The sequence below is a fragment of the Typopeltis vanoorti genome, chromosome 4, assembly GCF_054136105.1.
Source record: "Typopeltis vanoorti isolate ZY-2024b chromosome 4, IOZ_Tvanoo_1.0, whole genome shotgun sequence".
Lineage (NCBI taxonomy): Eukaryota > Metazoa > Arthropoda > Arachnida > Uropygi > Thelyphonidae > Typopeltis > Typopeltis vanoorti.
Genome location: NC_143552.1, coordinates 51,045,414 through 51,066,747, shown reverse-complemented (window position 1 = coordinate 51,066,747; position 21,334 = coordinate 51,045,414). Strand labels below are relative to the sequence as shown.

Here is a 21,334-nt window from a genome sequence, read left to right as displayed (position 1 = left end):
TACATAACAGGATGCAAAGCGAGAAGGTGATAATTGGACATTAGGTCAGAAGCCCTGGTCAGGTCTCCACATTCCTTTAAAAGCTATGTGGAGGTCTCTTCTCATACATAAGGTTTTAAATTTTGGGAAACAGAGATGGGATGTAGAATTTACGTTTGGTGGGGGATATATTGTTCGAGGTGGAAGAAATAAGAGATCTTGGGGTGATAGTGGATAAGAATCTGAAATTTAGGGGACACATTTCCAAATTGTGATGCCAACACAACAAATTCTGGTAATGATGCAAAAGACACTGACTTTTAGAAATAAGGAGATTCTTCTTCCATTGTATAAAGCTCTGATTAGGCCACACATGGAGTACTGTGCACAGATTTGGTCATCTGGTTTTCAAAAGGATGAAGAGATCTTGGAAAGGTCCAGAGTCGACTGACTAAGATAGTTTCTGATCTCTGGAATGTTGAACATGAGTAAAGGTTGACAAGATGCAATTTAGAGAGTCTAGTGGATAGGATAAAATGGGGTGAGATGATGGAGACCTGCAAGTTAGTAAGGGGTCGTTACAGGATCAATGTTGAAGAGCTTTTATAGAAAATGGTGGGAGATCAGGGAAAAATCAGAGGTTATCTCTGGAATCTGTATAAGGAGAGTGTGAGCAGGTAGTGAGAAGCAGGTTTTTGCATGCAGAGTTGTGAATGATTGGAATGCCTTGCCTGAGAGGGTGGTGTCTGCAGAGAATTTTAGTGTTTAAGGTGTGTGGTATGATGAGCTGCGTGTATTACAAAAGGACCGCCTAGATGAGTCTTTGGCTTCATGGGTTCTTAGGTTGATAATAATAATAATGATGATAATAATAATATATCACTAAGAATAACAATAGCAATATATTTATAAGGAAAAAGCTTTTATATAATTTTTTTTTCTTAGATTAGAGGATCATAGAGATGCTTATGAAAAAAGAGTATTATAATTCTAGTAGCAAGGCTTATACGTTGGTCAGACATAACTGGTTGATCAGAAATAACTGGTAATTTAGAACTGCTGAAGACATAACTGTCTTCAGCAGCTCTAAAAAACATTCCTAACCTCAACAAATTTGGGTGCATGAAACTACCCCAAATTTGGGAGACTTACATTTTGAGAACTTCAGCCCAACTGCCAAGTCAACCAAATTAGCCCACCAGAGGGCACCATTAGGACTTTAGGAACAATATTAGTTTCTTGCTTTCTTCCTCATTTGCTTTTGTTAGTGCCTGCGTGCACATACTATATCTTTATGTTCCTGAAGATGGCAACGTGACGTTGCCGAAATATAGAAGTTATTCATTAAAGTTACCTTTAATTAATATACTTTATATGCGTTGTTAATTCCGTAAACTAATTACCAGTTATGAGTATTATAATAGAAACAGACATTCTCAGCAAGGGTCTTAACTTTGCAATTTCTCTTCACAGTATTCCTAAAGAACTTTTATTATCCAAAATTGAAAAGGCTGCTTCTTTCTTTCCAATATAGGAAGATCAATTAATGTAATTAGAATGGCATAAATGAAACAAACAAAATAAAATGAAAGCTATTGAAACTATGGGAGTGAAAGAATGCTAGAATGGGGAAGTGAAAGTTAGTGATAAGGGAGTGAAAGAAAAAGGAAATGGAAGTGAGGCGCAGGAGGATGAGGTAGCAAGACTGTGGGAATGATAGAGAGTGAAAGTGTCGGAATGCAAGATTTGATGAAACAGTTATTCAAAATAAAAAATAAAATAAGGAATATGTGGAGTGATGTTAAACATTTAGTGGAGACTAATGAAAGTGTGCAAGAGAAAAGAATGAAAGAAAAAAAAAGAGTAAAAGATTCCGTAAGATCTACTATCCAGCAGGGAGAATGAATAGGATAATTCAGGCATTGGACATGAGAAAGAAATGAGCAAGAGAGTTAGTGGTGATTGTGGGGACAAATGATTTAAGAGGACATAAGGAGCTTGTGAGGGCAAATATCAGGAGGTTATTGAGAAGAGTGAAAGATAACAGCGTAGTAGGAAAGGTTGTTAGTGTGTTGCCGAGGTATGACAATGATGAGTTGCAATGGAGAGACAAACTAATGAATGGTATTGACATAATGATATAAAGACCGAGTATATAGCGATGTGGGTGGAGAAATTGAGACTCAGCAGATATATGTGGTAAATGGAGATAAAGGTGATTGGGCGGGTGTGGTGGAGAAATCACAATGAACAACTGGCTTGGATACGACTGGTTATAGACTTAAAAATGAATCACTGTGTTTATTTACAAATGCCAGAGGTATCAGAAATAAGAGAGATGAAATGGATTCGCTGACTGTGTTTATTCGTCCTAAAATCATTGGAACAAGTGAATCATGGTTGAATGAATATGATATTCTAACAGGAATAGAAATGGAAGGATACAGTATTTTTCACAAGACAGGAAGGGAGGGTAGTGCTGCTGATGATAGCAGGGGAATTATGTCCACATAAAGTAGATATGAAAGTGGGAAATAGTGGCAATGGTAATGAGGCAGTGTAGTGTAATGTGGAGGTTAAAAGGAAGATATATTTAGTTGAATGTTGCTATAGGATAGGATGTCCACATAAAGTAGATATGAAAGTGGGAAATAGTGGCAATGGTAATGAGGCAGTGTAGTGTAATGTGGAGGTTAAAAGGAAGATATATTTAGTTGAATGTTGCTATAGGATAGGATGTCCACATAAAGTAGATATGAAAGTGGGAAATAGTGGCAATGGTAATGAGGCAGTGTAGTGTAATGTGGAGGTTAAAAGGAAGATATATTTAGTTGAATGTTGCTATAGGATAGGGAATGTGGAGATTGATGATGAAGAAATGAATAAATAAATTGGATTAGTGAACAAAGGAAGGGTAATTATTATGGGTGATTTTAATTATGTTGGTATAGATTGGAATGAAGAGATAGCATTTGAGAATAAGGAAAATTAATTTCTCAAGTTCTTGAGAGATAACTATCTCAGGTAGCACATAAAGGAGGGTACACAAGGATCAAGAGTTTTGGATCTGATTATTTTGTCAGAGAATGTAATTGTGAGTGGGGTTTCTCACTTTCCTCCAGCTGATCAGAGAAATCATGAAGTGATCACCTGGGTTGTGGATAGCCATATACAGACTTTTTTGAGAAAAGGATATATGTGGAATTATAAGGCTGGTGATTATGACAAGCTTAGAGCTATAGCATGGAATGAGGAGTTGAGCAAGAAGGAAATAAATGCTGCTTGGGAACTGACAAAGAAATATATAACAGCATCAATGTGTAAATGCATTCTGAAGGCCAAAGGCTGAATAAGGTAGGTATAAAATGGATGAATAAGGAGCTTAAGCATGAAATCTAGAAGAAGAAGGTACTTTGGAGGCAGTACAAGATGAATAATGGTAATATTCAGTTACATGAAGTGTATAAACAACAAGCCAGGAGAGTGACTTAGTAAATAAAACAAAAGTGCAGTATAAACGTAAATTGGTAAACCAGACAAAGAAAAATCCCAGAGAGTTTTTTAGATAGAAACACATAGTAAAGTTAATAAAAGGATTCTATAAGATTCAGACAAAAGAAATTTTTTCCTACATGATGAGCTGAAAGAGAACTAAGGGTGTGCAGACTAGATTTTTTGCTTGGAGAGTAGTAAATAGTGAATGACTGGAATGGACTGCGAGCAGTAGCTGTGTCCTAACAGTGAATGAATTTAAGGAGAAGTATGATAAGTATTGAATACTGGTTGATGTGGGTCTTCTGCAATCAGTTTTCTGACTTCATGGAAATACTCGTATAATAATAACAATAACATTCACACTCTAGTAATTAAGAGAAAAGGCTATTAGTGTAAAGACTTTAATGTCAACATTATTCTTTAAAAGAGGTATATCATCTGACATTTACTGACAAAGAGAAGTTTTTTTTATCAATGAAAATTAGTTGATTCAAAAAGAAATATTATCTTCTTTTTCTTGTGCCTTATCCCATCTATTTGGGATCAGCCTGGTGAGTCCTCATTTTCAATTCTTTCCAATCTTGTGTCATTTAATTAGTTGATCCACACTCTCATGTCTGTTCTCACCACTTCTCTCCGTGTGTATTTCTCGGTCTAACTCTTATCCTCTTCCCATCCACATTCAGATTCATAATCCTATTTACACTTTCAGCTGCTGAGCCCATTCAGCATGTTCAAACCATCTTAACCTGTTTCCCCCCATTTTTTCAATTATTGGTACCACTCCCAAACTACCTCTGATAAATACATTTCTAATTTTATCATTACTCCACACATCCATCTTAACATTCTCATCTCTGCCACATTCATCCTTTGCTCATGTATTTTCTTTACAGTCCAACATTCTGAACCATACAACATGGCAGGCCTCACAACTGACTTATAGAACTTCCCCTTTAGACGAATCGGGACATGTTTGTCACATGTCCCAGTTCGTCTAAAGCAGAGACAAGTGCTGGCTTGTCTCCACTTTAGCCACACAGTGCTAATTCTACCAGTCAAATATTTATCAATCTCACCATAACACTGAAAATAAATACCCAAACTTTCCTTTCCTCTCCAAAATATAATTTTTGATCATTACTTTCTCCACTAAAACAGCACCCCATATATTGTATCTTTTTTCCAGCCCAATCTTAATCCATTACATTCCAAGGCCTTCCTCCACTCTTCCAATAGTGAATTAACTCTCTCTCTAGTATGCTCAATCAAAACTACATTATCTGCAAACATCATACACCATGGCACCTCTCACCACACCAATTCATCATCTAATATCAATGAAAACAAATATGGGCTAAGGGCAGATCCCTGGTGTAGTCCAACTCTCACTGGGAAATATTCAGTTTCACCACAGGAACTTCTTACAGATTACCACCTCATTGTAAATATCTTGAATGATGCAGATATAGTTAAATGGGACTGATTTTTGTTGGAGTACTCTCCAGAGCACTTCTCTTCCTCTTTATTTTGATTCTATTAAAAATAAGGTTTCATTATGAGGTTTCATTTTCTTTAAGGCTGTCTCTACTTCAAGTGCTGTCACTTTGATACTTACTCCCATGATAATTATATGATAATTAACATTGTAGAATACGATGGAAATTAAGAATTTCCATCGTAATTCTTTTTTCTCACTTTCTCCCAAACCTTCATTATACGACTCATGAGCTTGATACTGCTGTAGTTTATACAATCTTGAATATCTCCTTTATTTTTATAAATTGGTATCAAATAGCTTTGTCTCCAAGAACCTGGTATCTTTCCTTCTTTTAATATTCTTTTAAAAAGTTCAACCAAGCAATCAATTCCTGTCTTTCCCATTATCTTTAAAACTTCTGCCAAGACCCCATCTGACCCCAAAGACTTATGAGGTTTCATTTTCTTTAAGGCTGCCTCTACTTCAAGTGCTGTCACTTTGATATATACTCCCATGATCTCTTGGAAACTCCTCATTCAACAATCCATTAAAATACCTTCCCCACCTACTCTTTATATCATCCTCCCCTGTAAGGGTTTTCTGGTTTTCATCATTAAGGCATTTAACATGCTGGATATCCCTCATCTTTGTTTCTCTTGCTTTTGTCAGTCTCTCTCTCTCTCTCTCTCTGTGTGTGTGTGTGTGTGTGTGTGTGTGTGTGTGTGTGTGTGTGTGTGTGTGTGTGTGCGCGCGTGCGTGCGTGTTTGTGTAGAAAGTATTTAACATTGGGTATAATAAATGTTAATGATACCAAGCTATTTTAAACCTGGTTTTACTCCATTTCCCAAGTAAGCAAACATTATAAGTCTACAGAAACAAGTTACTATATATTTAGTGCTTACTTCACTCTGACAGTGTACATTTTCAAAGCTATCAGTATCAAAGCTATCAATCAGTATGGAAAATAAAGATTCTCTACTCCAAAGAGACGCATTTGTGCATAAGTAAAGATGTGCATTGCCAAACTGCGTTTAGTCCTAAGTTACTTTCCCCAGCCCTACCTTAATAGTTATCATCTACATACCCTAGGCCACCCTCTTATTTCCAACTGACAGCTTTAGTTTCCTTGGTTTACATTCATTTCACTGCCAAGCAGTAGCCTCTACAAAATGCATACTTCCATACTCATTAAAATGCAACTCATACAAATCCTATCTCTCCTATCAAACACACTTCAAACATCCACATATTCCAACTTTCACATTCATCTATAATTCACTCCTCTCCATCTCCTCAAGACCATCAAGCCTCTTGGAAACAAACTCAAAGTTCTGCTCAATCAAAATCACTTGCACATGATTTATATTCTCAGATAATTTGTATTCACCACTGACACTGTCATTTCATGCACATCTGTACTACACTTCTTAGAAAGACATATCCCAATCATATCTTCATGCAAGAATTCCTATGCATACTTATCTTGTATGCTCCTGCTCCATATCAATAATTCATGATAAAATCTTTCATTACCGTTCTATGCTGCACACTAACATTACTGTCCTCATTTAATACTTCCACATTCCTACTTGTCATTCTTTCATCTTCATCTCTGACTTCTCACTTCTATTTAATATTCTTTTATCTCCATGCTCAGCACCTGCCATTCATTCTCCATGTACATATACCTGTAACTAGTCTTTCATTCTCACATTCACGTTTGCCAATTTGGTCATTTATTCTCACATTAATGTAATCTATCATTCAGTTTGTTACTCCTCACATTCACATGTCATGTGCTCCTATGCTTCATATACTTCTATTGTTCAGTCAATACTGAAGATAGGAAAGACCAGTGTTCAAATCCCATCTAGACAGCCTTAACTATGAAATCAGCATATTATGTCTATTAACTGCATTCTTTATAGGAGGAAAGCCCTGCCACCTCTCTATTAGACTAGCTAACTCAGCTTCAGCTGAAAACTTCCACTTAGGAAAGTTAAATGTTAGTTACTTTGGTTATAATTTCAGTTAAACAATCAAACCAAATCATATCTACATTTCTATTCAGCATCTTCTGCAACCACTCCATTTTGTGCTTAAATCACTCTGTTTCTCACCTTTCTTATCCTTTTATTTTCTCTCTCTTTATTTCACTCTGCACTTATTTTCATCCAAATTTCCATTTATTTGAAACAATCCTATCTCTCTCTTTTTCCCTGAACCCACATTCAGCCATAATTTTAAACAACCCAATCCTCTCTCTCTCTCTCTCTCTCTCTCTCTCTAGCACACTTTCACTCTTAACATGCTAATATCTCTGAACTCCTCTATGTACCTATTTACACAGACATTCTTACACCTCTTCTGCCACAAGTCTACTACATTCTTAGACGATTACCTGAGGCAGATCCCATGTTAAGAAATTGTGAAGAAAAACATTTAATTTAAACAAAAGTGATTTAAAGAGTTGAGACAAAGTCACTAACTGCTTTATGTTCAACTTACAAGTTAAAAACTATCAAAAAAGGCTACTTGCAAACAAGTAACCTCTTTAAAAATTTGGAACATAAAGACTTGAACAGAGGTTGTAAAATGCAAAATGCAAAATTTCCATTAAAAAATCCATTAGCAATATTTTTCATTTGCATGAAATAGCATGTCATATGAATCAATGTGAAAAAACAGTTTCACTTATCTGGAAAAAAAAATTGTATTCAGATCTCTTGGGAGTTATCATTTTAAGTACATTAAAATGTGAGAACTGTAAAACTGCTGAATGAATTAGCCATAAGTTAAAACTTACATATCTTGAGTTAAATGGATTCTATAAACTCACAGAATAACGATATTTATTTTATTTAATAAAAATAAACTTTATCAGGTTTACAGGTTCACTGAATTCAATGAGGTCAACATGATTTTGTTGATGCATTTAAACAAAATTTCAGTTTCATTTCTAAGAAAAACTCTGGTGGTCTTAGATTGGTTAGTACCAAGGATGTGTATATCTTTAATAGTCTAAATTTGTTACTACACAAGAATAGTACCTTTTGTTTTTTTAGATTACTTTATTTTCATAATTTTATTTTTGCCCACTGGAAAAAAATTAGAAGTGAAAAGGCACAATATATTTATTAATGTGTAAAAAATAAACTAATAAAATTAAATTTATTTCAATTTCATCTAAGTTAGAAATATTTAGTTTAAATGAATAATCATACTTTTAGTTTCTTTGAAGGCAGAAGGATCCCTTGGGTTTCCCATCCCTGTTCTCAGCATTAGATATGAAATAATCTGATAATAAAGATTTTCAAGATCTCTTTGAGTTTTGGCAATAGTAGCAGTGATGGTCCGTAACACTGGCATTAATCTCATTCCTAATGTATGACGATGGTGTTTTAACAAATCATCTATGAAATACATTACAGTATAATGTTAGTTATGCATGAGATTAATTATAAAAACAACACAAATAATATAATATTGCCATATTTCAAAAATAAACAGATCAAATTTTATGTATACAATGAGTGGCCAGTTTATCAGAGCTAACTCCTTAAAAATAATGAGTTGGACCACGTGATCAGTAAAGTACTGATATGCTGAAGCATTAAATATACAAAATTCTTTAAAATCACTCCACATGTATTCTTTTCATTTATCATGACCTGATGAACATTTAACATGACAAATTCCTACAGTTCTATCAGATTTGCTGATGTTGGAATCAACAACAACAACATAGAGATAGGTCACAGCTTTCAATTTTGCTCTGTCGGTATCAAGAACCTTAAGGAGTGCAAACAAACCAATGCTGAGGTCCCACAAAGGACCATAGTATTGGTCTGATTGCACTCCCCTGTTCTCTAACTCCGTATTCCTTCTATATATATAAATGATCTACTCCAGCAGACCACCAATCCAATACACAGTTTTGCTGATGAGAGCACATTGTATTCCTCCTTTTCATTTGACAAACCATTTCATATGCAGTCATTGGCTTTGAATTGTTTTGACAAATCCTAGTTCTTTCAACTACATGATTAACCAGGATTCTTCATTCCATACAACCTTTCACTAGTCCTTATATTGAATGATGAAGTTAACAATGGCCCCATCTCATGCCTGTCTGCAGTGACTAGCTACTGAAAATGGATCCCAAAGAATACAATTTGATTGTCAGTAGTATTATGGGAAGTACTAGTAGTAGTAGTATCTCTGAAAATAAACTAGAAATTTATGCTTTCACAACTAGAAATTAAAACACATAGTTAAATAACATACAGAAAAAAGTGTTAACTCATACCAGAATTAATCCCATGACATCCCATGGTGTTATAAGATCCTTAATGAGAGATCAATGCTAGACAACAGAAAGCCTATCATACCATTCCTTAAACTCATCCATCATTTCCACTTCTACCACCCTCTCAGGCAATGCATTCCATGATTCATGCAAAAAACTTACTTCTTACTCTCATACTCACTACTTCCTTTTGCAACTTTCAGGGATGCCCCCCCCCCTTGTCATTGTTCCTTTCCCTCATACTATCATATGAAAAATCTTTCCACTATCAATCCAATAATAACTTCAATGGCTTAAATATCTCAATCATAACTAAAGAATCACATGTGCACCACAATAAAAATTAAATTTTTACAGTAAAAATTTAATTAAATTTTAGTGTGGTACACATTATAAAAGAATGACTCACTCATATCCACCCTTTGTCTTCTATCCACCAAACTCTGCAATCTGCATGCTTTCAGTCTATCCTCATAGCCAACATTGTGCAGTCCTGATATCATTTTTGTTATCTGTCTCAGCATCTGATCCAAAGTTATTTTGTCCCCTTAAAATCACATGACCAGATCTGAGCACAGAAATCCAGATGTGGTATGATCAAAGCTTTATACAATGGGATGATCACCACACTTTTATCTCTCATGGTCAATGTCTTCCTCAATATTGCAGCAATCTAAAGTGCCTTCACAACTTTTTTGCAATATTTCCTCTGAACTTCAATTTCTATCTACAATCATCCCAAGATCTCTTTCCCTCCACTTCTCTCACTATAACACCACCAAGTGAGTATGAAGCATCCCATCCTATCAGTGAATTCCAAATTTCAAAACCTTACATTTAGTTGCACTAAACTGATATCCCTATTCGTTTGTCCAACTTTCTAGCTTATTCAAATCTCTGGAACTGCTAAAACATCAGTACTATAACCAATAACCCTCCTAAGCTTCACTTCATCTGCAAACAATGGAATATCTCCCATTAGTTCAGTGACATCATTAACATAAAGAATGAACAACAATGGTCCTAGTACTGAACAATCTAGAACTCTACTTGTAATCTTCCTACTCCTTGATACTTCCTCCCATCCTCATATATAACTCTTTGATATTCAAAACCATATCACAAACATGATTGGAATCCAATATGTGACATTATGTGGTCCTGACTCTAGCTTCTATTTAAATTAAGTGGTCCAGACTTTAGCTATGCATTAAGTTGTTGCCTGAGTAGTGAAAAGTCTTAAAAAGAATCAAAAAGAAAAAACTGCATGCAAAATTTAACGTTTATATCTCTTACAATTAGATAAAAATCTACAAAGGTTTGGTTAGTCCCTTCACTATTTTTGAATAGAGTGAGGAATATAATGCAACAATAATTTCTATAACTTACTCAGAGCATATATTTAGATTTGGAGAATGGATACAATAGTTGGAATAGAGAAAAGTAGTAAATTAGAGAAGTAAATTCTACTTAGAAAGCTCCTTAAGAAAAGATTGGAGGTGTTGGAAAAGTGGAGCAGATTATCTGTCTGTTTAGTAGATTGCACAATGTGTATTTGATTATTGCCTTAAGGCAAATCCTTCCATATCTTTTCAAGCTTAATCAGTGAATTGAAGAAGAGAAGCCAATTAGAGTTGTAGATATTAAAGTCACTCAAGTAAATGGTTTCTTCTCTTTGGGGGGTTGGACTGAAAAGCATCAACTTTTGCAGATGAAAAATCAAAGTGGGTAGAGCAATTTTCATAATTTTGGTCTCACATTGTAGAGAAAATGCACAAAAGTTTCATTAGGGCTAGTGGATACACATACCAGCCACTGAATTAGAACTTTTTATTTAATACCATGTTGAACCTTCTTTAGCCCAAATTACAGCACATATGTGGTTTGGTATAGATTCCACAAGGTGTTGGATTGCATCTACAACACACACACAGGCATTCATCAAACAGTCCTTTAACTGGCTCAGATTTGATGGAAAAGGACTTTACTCCAGGATATATTTTTCTAACATGTCCTATACATTCTCAATGGGGTTCAGATCTGGGCTTTGTGGTGGCCAGGGAAGAGGGTGGAAGTTGCTGTCATGCTTGGTGAACCATTGCTGAACAATTCTGGTGTGATGGACAGTAGCACTGTCATCCATGAAACAACTGTCACCTGCTGAATAAAATGTTAACATTGCAGGATGGACTTGATCAGCAACAATGTTCAGCAGATATTCCTTGGAGGACACCTGACCTTCCAGCATTATCACGAGACCCATTCAGTACCAACAGAACATGTCCCACACTATGACACTACCTCCAGAACCATAAGGTGCGTTTACAAGGCAACTGGGTTTGTTACTTCATGCAATTCTCATCAAACTCTCTGCCTACAATCAGTACAGAACAAATGTACCATAAGCCATTTCTGTTACTGAAAGATTATTACTGGATTGACAATGAAGAGATTTTTCATATGATAGAATGAAGGGGAACAGGAACAAAGACAAGGGACCATCCCAAGGAAGTTTCAAAAGTAGTAAGAAGTAATTTTTTTGCATGGAGAGTGGTAAAAGCATTGATGCATTGCTTGAGAGGATGGTAAAAGTACAAATGCCAGATGAACTTAAGCAGTGGTACAACAGACTTTGTATTGTCTAGCATTGACCTCACACGATGAATTTTGTGACTCCATGGAGGTTAAGAAAATAATAATTTCCATCTGCCACCAAGCTATAACAGGTTCTAACACAATTCAGGAAAACACATCAGCATATAACAAGTGACTTCAAATAAGAACTCCAGCCTCCTTTTCAGTCTATACTTAAGCATGCAACAAATGCAAAGTAATCAGTAGTAGCCAAAGACAGAATACATGTATTATGCAAATATCAGCTGCTGTCTTGCAGAAGCTGTAACCTTCTGGCATCAATCTTCTCCTCTGACTCTTGCAAGTGGTTGTGAATGTTTGGAATTATAATGCAGATGCAGCTAAGGCTGTGAGGTCTCTATACGCATGTAATTTTGTTCTTCTGTCCAGTCTGCCTGTTTTGCAGGATGAAAAACCTGAGTTTCTTGAAAGAAAAAACCCACATGGTTCATATGTTTAACCATATTAGAAAGAACTCAATACACATGGCCTTTACTCAGAAAGGCATCAAAATATTGTAAATAACCTATAAGAGAAGTTTTCTGGCCCTGAACACATCAATTGCACTTAAAAGTCGAAGTCAAGAACTAACAACTATACATTGATTGATGAGAGAATTGAGTTTGAGGAATGGAAGTGTTTAAAACATTACAGAACCTCGATGTGTGCACACAGTCATGGGATTAGATGGCATATCGACCCAAGTATTACGAGAATGTACAAGGGAATTATCAGCTCCTCTAAGCCTCAGTACTGGGAAATTGCTTTATAGGCAACCAGCATCTCAGGAGCAGTGGTTGAGCTATTAGAGAAATTGGTAAAAGACAGAATACAGGACTGCATGAACAGGAACATGCTATTCTATAAGGAACAGCATGGTTTTGTGAAGGTTGTGCCTTGCCTTAGTAATCTATTTACTTTTTATAATAAAGTGACAATGGAACTGGATAAGGTAAATGGCTACTCACTGATATTGCTGGACTTTGCACAGGCGTTTGACAAAACTTCACACGGAACTCTGTTGCATAAATGGAGCAAATGGGGTGGATATGAATCTGGTGATTTAGGTTAGAGGGGTGGCTGATGAACAGCTATCAAAGCGTGATTTTTGAAGGAGATGAATCCAGGAGAATGCAAGTGGCTAGTGGTGTACAACAGAGTTTAGTACTTTGTCCTCTATTCTTTAATTTGTATATATCAATGGTACAAGAAATGATTTGATAGGAAATATTCAGTTCTTTGCCCTCATTCCATTTCCTCAGTACTTCCCAGTATTGAGGCTTAAATTAAACAGATCAGTTAGAGGAGCTGATAATTCCTTTGCACATTCTTATAATCATTCCCATATCTCTGAGGCTAGGGAGTTGGGAATGATTGTGGACAGGAGGGTGAAGTTTAGAGGGCATATTGCGAAGGTAGCCAAAACAGTGCATCAGATTATCTAGTTGCTGAATAACATGCTAACGAGCAGAGATAGAGAAGTTATTGTACCCATTTATAAGGCTCCATTAAGGGCATATCTAGACTACTGTGCACAGATCTGGACACCTTGATTCTGTGGGGATGAAGAAGTAGTGGAGAGGATTTAGAGGTGATGACAAAGATTGTTGCAGGTCTATGGAATGCTCCCTATGAAAATAAACTGATGGCCTGTGCGTTTCAAAAACTATTTGATGGGTGATAAAGAGGAGACATTATAGAAGCACATAAGTTGTTAAAAGGGCTTTTATAGGACTCACAATGAAGACTTTTTTTTTCAGTACATGGAAGGAAGGGAGAAAATGAGGAGTTGCCAGTGGAAATTTTGTAAGAGCATGGTTAACAAGGATGTTAGGACCAGGTTTTTTTCTTGGAGGGTAGTGAGTGGTTGAAATAGATTGTCAGAGGTGGTTGTGGATTGTCAGTGAATGAGTTTAAGGAGAGATATGATAGGCATTGTGAGAATAATGGATCTCCAGCAACGAATCTTTTGACTCCATGGAGACATGTATAATAATAATAATAATATGATGATGATATGAATTGAAGTTCGGATATCCATCATGAGTATATCTGTATGCTTGTGTATTTTTCTGTAGGTGGAACAAGAAAGAAAACAAGCTGCAGGTGGAAAAAAATAGAGGAAAATAAAGCAATTGTTTTCTAGTAATTTTTTTTTAAATTAACCATTCAGTTAAAGATGCATCAAAAGAAGGAAGACAGCTTACACCCTCTATGGGTGCAATGATGGCATCTTGTTGCATAACGTTGCAAAAAATCTGACAGAAAATTTCTCAGAATTCCAGCAAGATTTCACATGCATCCATAGAGAATACCAGTTAAAACTGTAGGAGTTGGCCTTTCAAAATCAGTCTGTACTTGCCCTCTTGTGGTGTGCCTGCATGAACATGTTTAATACTTTTCATTATTGTTATTATTATTCTCCTAAGACCTCATGGAGTCAAAGACTCATCTAAGGGGTCCCTTTGTCATACACACAGCTCATCATGCCTTGCCTTAAATACAATAAAATTCATTGCAGACACCACATTCTCAGGCAAGGCATTCCAATCATTCACAACTCTCCATTTAAAAAATCTGCTTCTCACTTGCTCACACCCTCCTTATAAAATTTCCAGAGATGACTTCTGTTATTCCCTGATCTGCTACCATTCATGCCACCATCCTATGGCAACTCCTTACCAACTTGTACATTTCTATCATATCACCTCTCTTCCTCTTATCCACTAGACTGTAAATTGCATCTTCTAAATCTTTCTTCATATTCAAACATTCTAGAGATCAGCAACTACCATAGTTAATCGCCTCTGGACCCTTTGTGACATCTCTTCTGATAACCAGGTGAATAAATCTGTGCACATGGTCCATATGTGGCCCAATCAAGGCCTTAAACAATAGAACAAGATTCTCCTTACTTCTACAAGTCAGTGTTCCACATCGTTCTCAGAATTCGTTGTGTTGTCTGCACAATTTTGGCAATGTGTCCTCTAAATATTAGATCCTTATCCACTATCACCCCAAGATCTCTTATTTCCTCCAGCTCCAACAATATATCCTCACCAAGCATAAAATCTGCATTGCATTTTTTTTTTCCAAATTTTAAAACCTTACATTTTGCAACATTGAACTCACATCCCCATTCCTGTGCCCAATCACTCAATTTATTCAATTCTTGTAAGGCCACAACATCTTCTCTACTCTTCATGGTTCGTCCCAACTTTGCATTATCTGCAAATAACTGAATATCTCCATCCAAATCTTCACCAATATCATTAATATACAAGTTAAACAGCAATGGCCCTAAAACACACTCCTGAGACACACCACTAGTGACTTTCCTCTTCCAGGATATTGCTCCCCCATACACAACTTGCTGATACCTATCAGATAGCCAGTCTCCAATCCAATGCACTGGTCTAATATCCAACTCCATTCGCTTAAGTTTGACTATCAACTTTTCATGCAGTAATCTATCAAAAGCCTTTGAAAAATCTAAGTATATCACTGTGCATCCATCTCCTTCGTCCAGTGAAGTTGTTACATATTATAATCAGTAATTAAATTACTAAAATGGGGTGCTTAAGGGTCAAAGCTGTATAACTGAGAGGAGACCTCCACATAGCCTTTAAAGGAATATGGAGAACCGACCAGGGCTTCTGACCTAATGTCCAATCCTCACCTTTTGTGGTGCACCCTGTTGGGTATCTACTTGGATACTGAACGAACGAGGATGGGCTGGCAATTTGGGATTTAGCCGACCAAATTGTATTCTTATTGGTTAAACCAAAATAAAAAATGATGGTACAACATGACAAATTTCATGCCGGCTGGAATGTCGCCTGGTTAAACAAGGTCCCCCCATTGTTTTCGCCAGGGAACCAGGGTGAACAGCGAAAAGTCAGCTACTGGAACAAATCTGAAAACAAACCCCAACTCAACATCACCAGAGTTAAAGATCGGTACTATCAATGTAAGAAGCCTGAATGGCAAAGAAATGGAGCTAGCTGAGGAATTAGATAAGTACCAGATCGATATAATAGGGGTGACTGAAACAAAAAAGACAAAAACTGGTGAAATCTTTCTGAGCAATAAATACAAAATGTTATATTCAGGCAATGACAATCAAGGAAAAGAAGGAGTAGCCATAGTATTCAACACAAAACACGAGGCTAATCTTCTTGAATGGCAAAGTAAAGTGGGGAAATATGAGAATGGGGAACTGGACAATGAGACTTATTTGTGCCTATGGTCCCACAGTAGGTTCTACTAAGGTAGAAGTGGAGGAATTTTTTGAAGCTTTAGAGAAAGCAACTGACACAATGAAAAAGGAAAAGTTGGTCCTTGTTGGGGGATCTAAATAGCAGAGTAGGAAATGATTGTGAGACATACAAAAATAATTTGGGAAAATTTGGAGAAAAAAGCAAAGCTACTAATAATGGCAAATATCTGTTGGATTTCTGCTCAGGACATGGACTGCTTATTACTAACACCATGTTCCAACATAAAATGTGCACAAATTCACATGGAGAGAAGAGGCTAGAAATAAGAAAAGTCTCATTGACTATGTTATTGTTGATAGTGATATTTTCTCCCTGGTGCAGGACACCAGAGTGTAGAGAGGATTTCAAATTGGAAGTGATCACTATTTAGTCTTGAGCAGGATAAAATTTAATTTCATATTGAAAAGAATAACATGTAAGAAAGTTTTAAAGCAAATAAAAGTTGAGCAGCTCTCAGATGTGAACTGTAGACTAAAATACAGAAAGATTATTGAAGAAAAAATGAAAGAGTTTGAGAACAGGTCAAATAAGTTAGCTTGTGCTCTTAGAGAATATAGAGACAAATGCAAGAATGCTAAACACTGTGTAAAACTAGCTAAACAAAAGTCATGGGAGGACTTTGGCAAGAATACAGAAAATAAATATCAAGAAGGTGGCAAAATATTCTGGAGGTTGTCGACGAAGCTTAGGAATGGAGGAAAGAGTGCTGTAAAAGGAGTTAGAGATGATAAAGGTGACATGAAAACAGGAGAAAAAGATATCCTTGAAGTATGGAGTAATTACTTTGAAAAACTGCTAAATGAAACAAGCAGTGATGACAGCACAGTGATAAAAAACACTGAGCAGGCATGCAGTCAGGAATACAAATCCATACTTGAAGTAGAAAAAGCCATCAAAGGCTTGAAACGTGGAAAGGCAGCAGGAGTAGATGATATTAGACCAGAAATGCTGAAGTATGGTGGTATAAGAGTCTTACAGTTACTGCACTGTATAGTTCAGAAAGCCTGGACAGAGGGACGAATTCCCGATGATTGGAGTAGAGCTCTCATAGTACCCATATATAAAAAGGGAAATAAAACTGAATGTGAGAATTACAGAGGTATTTCCCTACTGAGTGTTCCTGGCAAGATCTATGCAAGTATACTTGAGAAACGGTTGAGAAGAATTAAAAGCTTGGTGAAGAACAAGCTGGATTCAGGCCAAATAGAGGCTGTCAGGATAAGAAATTCACTTTATGACAAATAGTCGAGAAAGCATGGGAATATAACAAAGATCTGTATTTAAGTTTTGTCGATTTGGAAAAGGCATATGACAAGGTGCCAAGAGAGAAGCTATTCAATACGCTGCAGTTATATGGTGTCAATGGAGCATTATATCAAGCAATACTTAGTCTTTATTTGAGTTGTAAGTCAGCAGTTAGAATTGAAGGAAGTACAGGAAGATGGTTTAATGTTAAATCTGGTGTGAAACAAGGATGTACATTATCCCCTCTGTTATTCATTATCTATATGGATCAAATTATGAAGTGGTATTAAACATAATATCAAAATTGGAGATGTTAATGTCAGCTCTTTGCTTTATGCAGATGATGTTATACTTTTAAATAAATCTGCTACAAGTCTGCAAGATTCTCTGACTAAATTGAATAGTTGTTGTAATAGATATGGTATGAAGGTCAGCAATAAAAAGACAAAGACAATGAAAATAGGCAGAATCATTGAAAATGTCAACTGTGTTGTGAATGGAAAACCTGTGGAACAAGTAAAACATGTCAGCTACTTAGGCACGATTTTTACTGAAGATGGTCAATTAAATTTAGAAATAGACAACAGAATCAGCACAGTTGGTATGGTAGGAAGTCAATTGAATAAATTCATATGGAATAAGAGAGAAATTAGCTATATGTTCAAACCAGTTTTAACTTATGGATCTGAGAGCTGGGTCAGAAGTAAAACACTTGACCAAAGACTAGAGACTGCAGATATGAGAGTCCTGAGAAAGATTTGAGGTGTGAACAGATGGTATCAATGGTAATATCATATTAAAAATGATATTAGGAAAGAACTTGACATTGTCAGCATCCAGGAATGCGTTAGCAGAGCTAATCTCAGGTGGTATGGTCACTTGAACAGAATGAGCGAGGAAAGATTAGAAAAACAAGTGTTCTCCGCTAGGTTGGCAGCAAAACGACCCAGAGGAAGACCAAGATATAGGTGGATTGATGTGGTACAAAGTTCCTTAGATGATAGAAATATAGGATCTGATAATGTTGGAGTCTTGACAAGTAACAGACTGATTTAGAGGAAAATTATAGATAGGAAGTTAGTAATGGTGTAATTTTTTTCATATAGTACTATCACATCCTGTACACCCCTTGATTGTACATGGCAGGAATTTAATGATGATGATGAATTACTAAAACATGCACTCCCTTTAGCATATCTATACTGTCCATCAAAGATAATACCATTGTTGTCAACCCAATTTTGGATCCTGATTCTCACCACCCTCTCTAACACTTTAACAATAAGAAATAACACACAGATAGAGCTATAATTTGATGCTTAAGTTCAGTCACCTCCCTTATGAAGTGCCACAATCTTGCCTTCCTTCCACTCCTTTGAAACTTGACCCAATGTAAGACTCATATTAAACAAATATGTCAACATCATGGCACATTCCTTAAAAATGCATGATGATATATCAAGCCTTATTAACATTAAGTTTGCTCAATTCTCCATAAACCTATTGCTCATTTATAGGCAGTCTCTCGTTCTCATCATTCAGTGCTCTCAAAATTGCCATGATGTCACATTCACAAGAATGAAAAACCTTCATGAACTACTTATTAAATATCTCAACAATATCCTAAGCAGCAGTTGTTCTTATACCATTTTCTCCAATCAATGTCATCCTCCCATAATCATTCTTTTTTTTTTTTTTTTTTACTAGGATTTTTTTTTTTACTTCATTAGCTAACTGCTGCTCATACTTCACTTTTGCGACTTTTCAATGAGTCACCCTTCTTGCCTGTTCTTCAATCCTCGTGAAATTGATTATGACCACTCATCTTATGTTGCCTCCATAATGCCTTTTTTCCTCTGTATCATTTTAAGATTAATACCATTGGAAATATGTTATAAAAAACATATTTCCAATGGTATTTATAACAACTTTAAAAAAAAACAACAGTAGTTTAATATCTTACAATTTTTTTTAAAGGGAAATATCAAAACCTCTTCTTACCTCGATTTCTGTAGTTTAGCTCAAAATATATTTGCATTTTTATAGTAGCAGTAGACGGATTATATATTGCCAGTAAACGTTCTGAACAAACCTACAAAAAAACTGAGATAAGTAGGCAATTTTCATTTATTATTATTATCATTATAATTTTTGTTTCATTTGATTATACAGTGTTTTACTTGACAAAAAATTATATTCTTGTTTTAATCCTTATCCAAATGTAAGCAAACAAAGTTTGCATATAAAGTATCTTCACAAGATATTTCATATACAAGTAGTTTCTCTGCACCGTGTGTTTATGTTTTGAGGACATTAAAATTAAATGAATTTAATGAGATGCGATCTTTAAATTGCACACCTGTGAGACATCTTGTACTATAGCTAATAATAATAACAATAATATACTTGACAAAATATTATATTCTTGTTTTAAATTTGTTTTGCTTAGACCTGGGTAAGAATTAAAACAACAATATAATTTCTTGTCAAGTACAATATACTTTATAACTAAGGGAATAAACAACCTAACTTTCTCTGGTCCAAACTATTTTAATAATATGGTGATACATCCTTTTACTACCTGGATACAGAAATTATATGAATTCTATATTGATTCATCCTTAATAGCTTCCTGGCTCTCTCTCCCACTGATGAAACCTCAATAAAGGTTTAAACTTTGGAAGATTTAATAGGGCTGGAGTAGGGGTTTTTATTCTTGCCACCCACCCCCCTCCTTGGAAAATTCTGTAATATCAAAAGGGATGCAGAAGAGAGAATCTTGACTAGACTATAAATATTGTGGATGTGTAATAAGAAATGATGATAATTCTTCCAGGAATTGTAGCCATATTTACATGGTGTCCACTACATCACAGCAGCTGGAGACTGGAATTGTATCAAAAGCTCCACATTAGACAAAACAGGAGGACACCTCCAGAAGTGGAAAAGTGGGATATGAACAGTTAAAAATATGTGGAGACAATGCTCAACTACCAGACATATGAAGGATTCACAATCCTAATTTCCAGGCTTATACATACATTAATCAAGGTATAGGTACCTATCTCACTTGAATTTATATATCTTCTTCCCTTATAAATAAGGTAATTCACATAAAAAATCTTCACACCAACATATCAGATCGCAATCCAGTTCTGCTTAAATTCCACTGCATGAAAAAGCAGAAATCAGTTACAGTCCATGAAGACTTCCATCAAATTTTCCATTGCTCTTTTCAACCAAACTCCAGATCCCTCCTCCATCATCATCATCAAATTCCTGACATGTACCCTCAAGTGGTGTACAGGATATGATAGTACTTCATGAAAAATTTACCTCATTACTAACTTCCTATCTACAATTTTCTTTCAAATCAGTCTGTTACTTGTCAAGACTCCAACATTATCAGATCTTATATTTCTATTGTCTAAGGAAGTTCGTACTGTATCAATCCACCTATATCTTGATCTTCATCTGGGTCGTTTTCCTGCCAACTTGGCAGAGAACGCTTGTTTTGCTAATCTTTCCTTGCCCATTTTGTTTAAGTGATCATACCACCTGAGATTAGCTCTGCTAACGCATTCCTGGATGCTGATAATGTCAAGTTCTTTCCTAATATCCTTGTTTTTAATATGGTATTGCCATTGATGCCATCTGTTCACGAATCTAATCTTTCTCAGGACTCTCATATCTGCCATCTCTAGTCTTTGGTAAAGTGTTTTTTTTCTGACCCAGCTCTCAGATCCGTAGGTTAAAACTGGTTTGAACACTGTTTTGTATACAGCTAATTTAGTGTTCCGACTAATTTCTTTCTTATTCCATATGAATTTATTCAATAGACTGCCTCGTGCCTAAGTAGCTGAAATGTTTTACTTGTTCACAACAGTTGACATTTTCAACAATTCTACCTAC

The 21,334-nt window shown here is 35.8% G+C and overlaps 1 protein-coding gene across 7 annotated transcripts in view; it reads right to left on the bottom strand.

The window, feature by feature from the left end:
* The window catches only part of LOC150107294 (cilia- and flagella-associated protein 206), a 330,352-nt gene that overhangs the window by 229,756 nt on the left and 79,262 nt on the right, over nucleotides 1-21,334 (bottom strand). For 6 of the 7 annotated variants that reach the window (XM_090391143.1, XM_090391149.1, XM_090391147.1 and 3 more), the window contains 2 exons: nucleotides 19,424-19,514; nucleotides 8,179-8,367 (listed from right to left, as the gene is read on the bottom strand). In XM_090391143.1, coding sequence (XP_090247269.1) covers nucleotides 8,179-8,367; nucleotides 19,424-19,514 — 280 coding nt within the window. The remainder of the gene's footprint in view (nucleotides 1-8,178; nucleotides 8,368-19,423; nucleotides 19,515-21,334) is intronic. The other variant, XM_090391148.1, reaches the window with a different exon arrangement.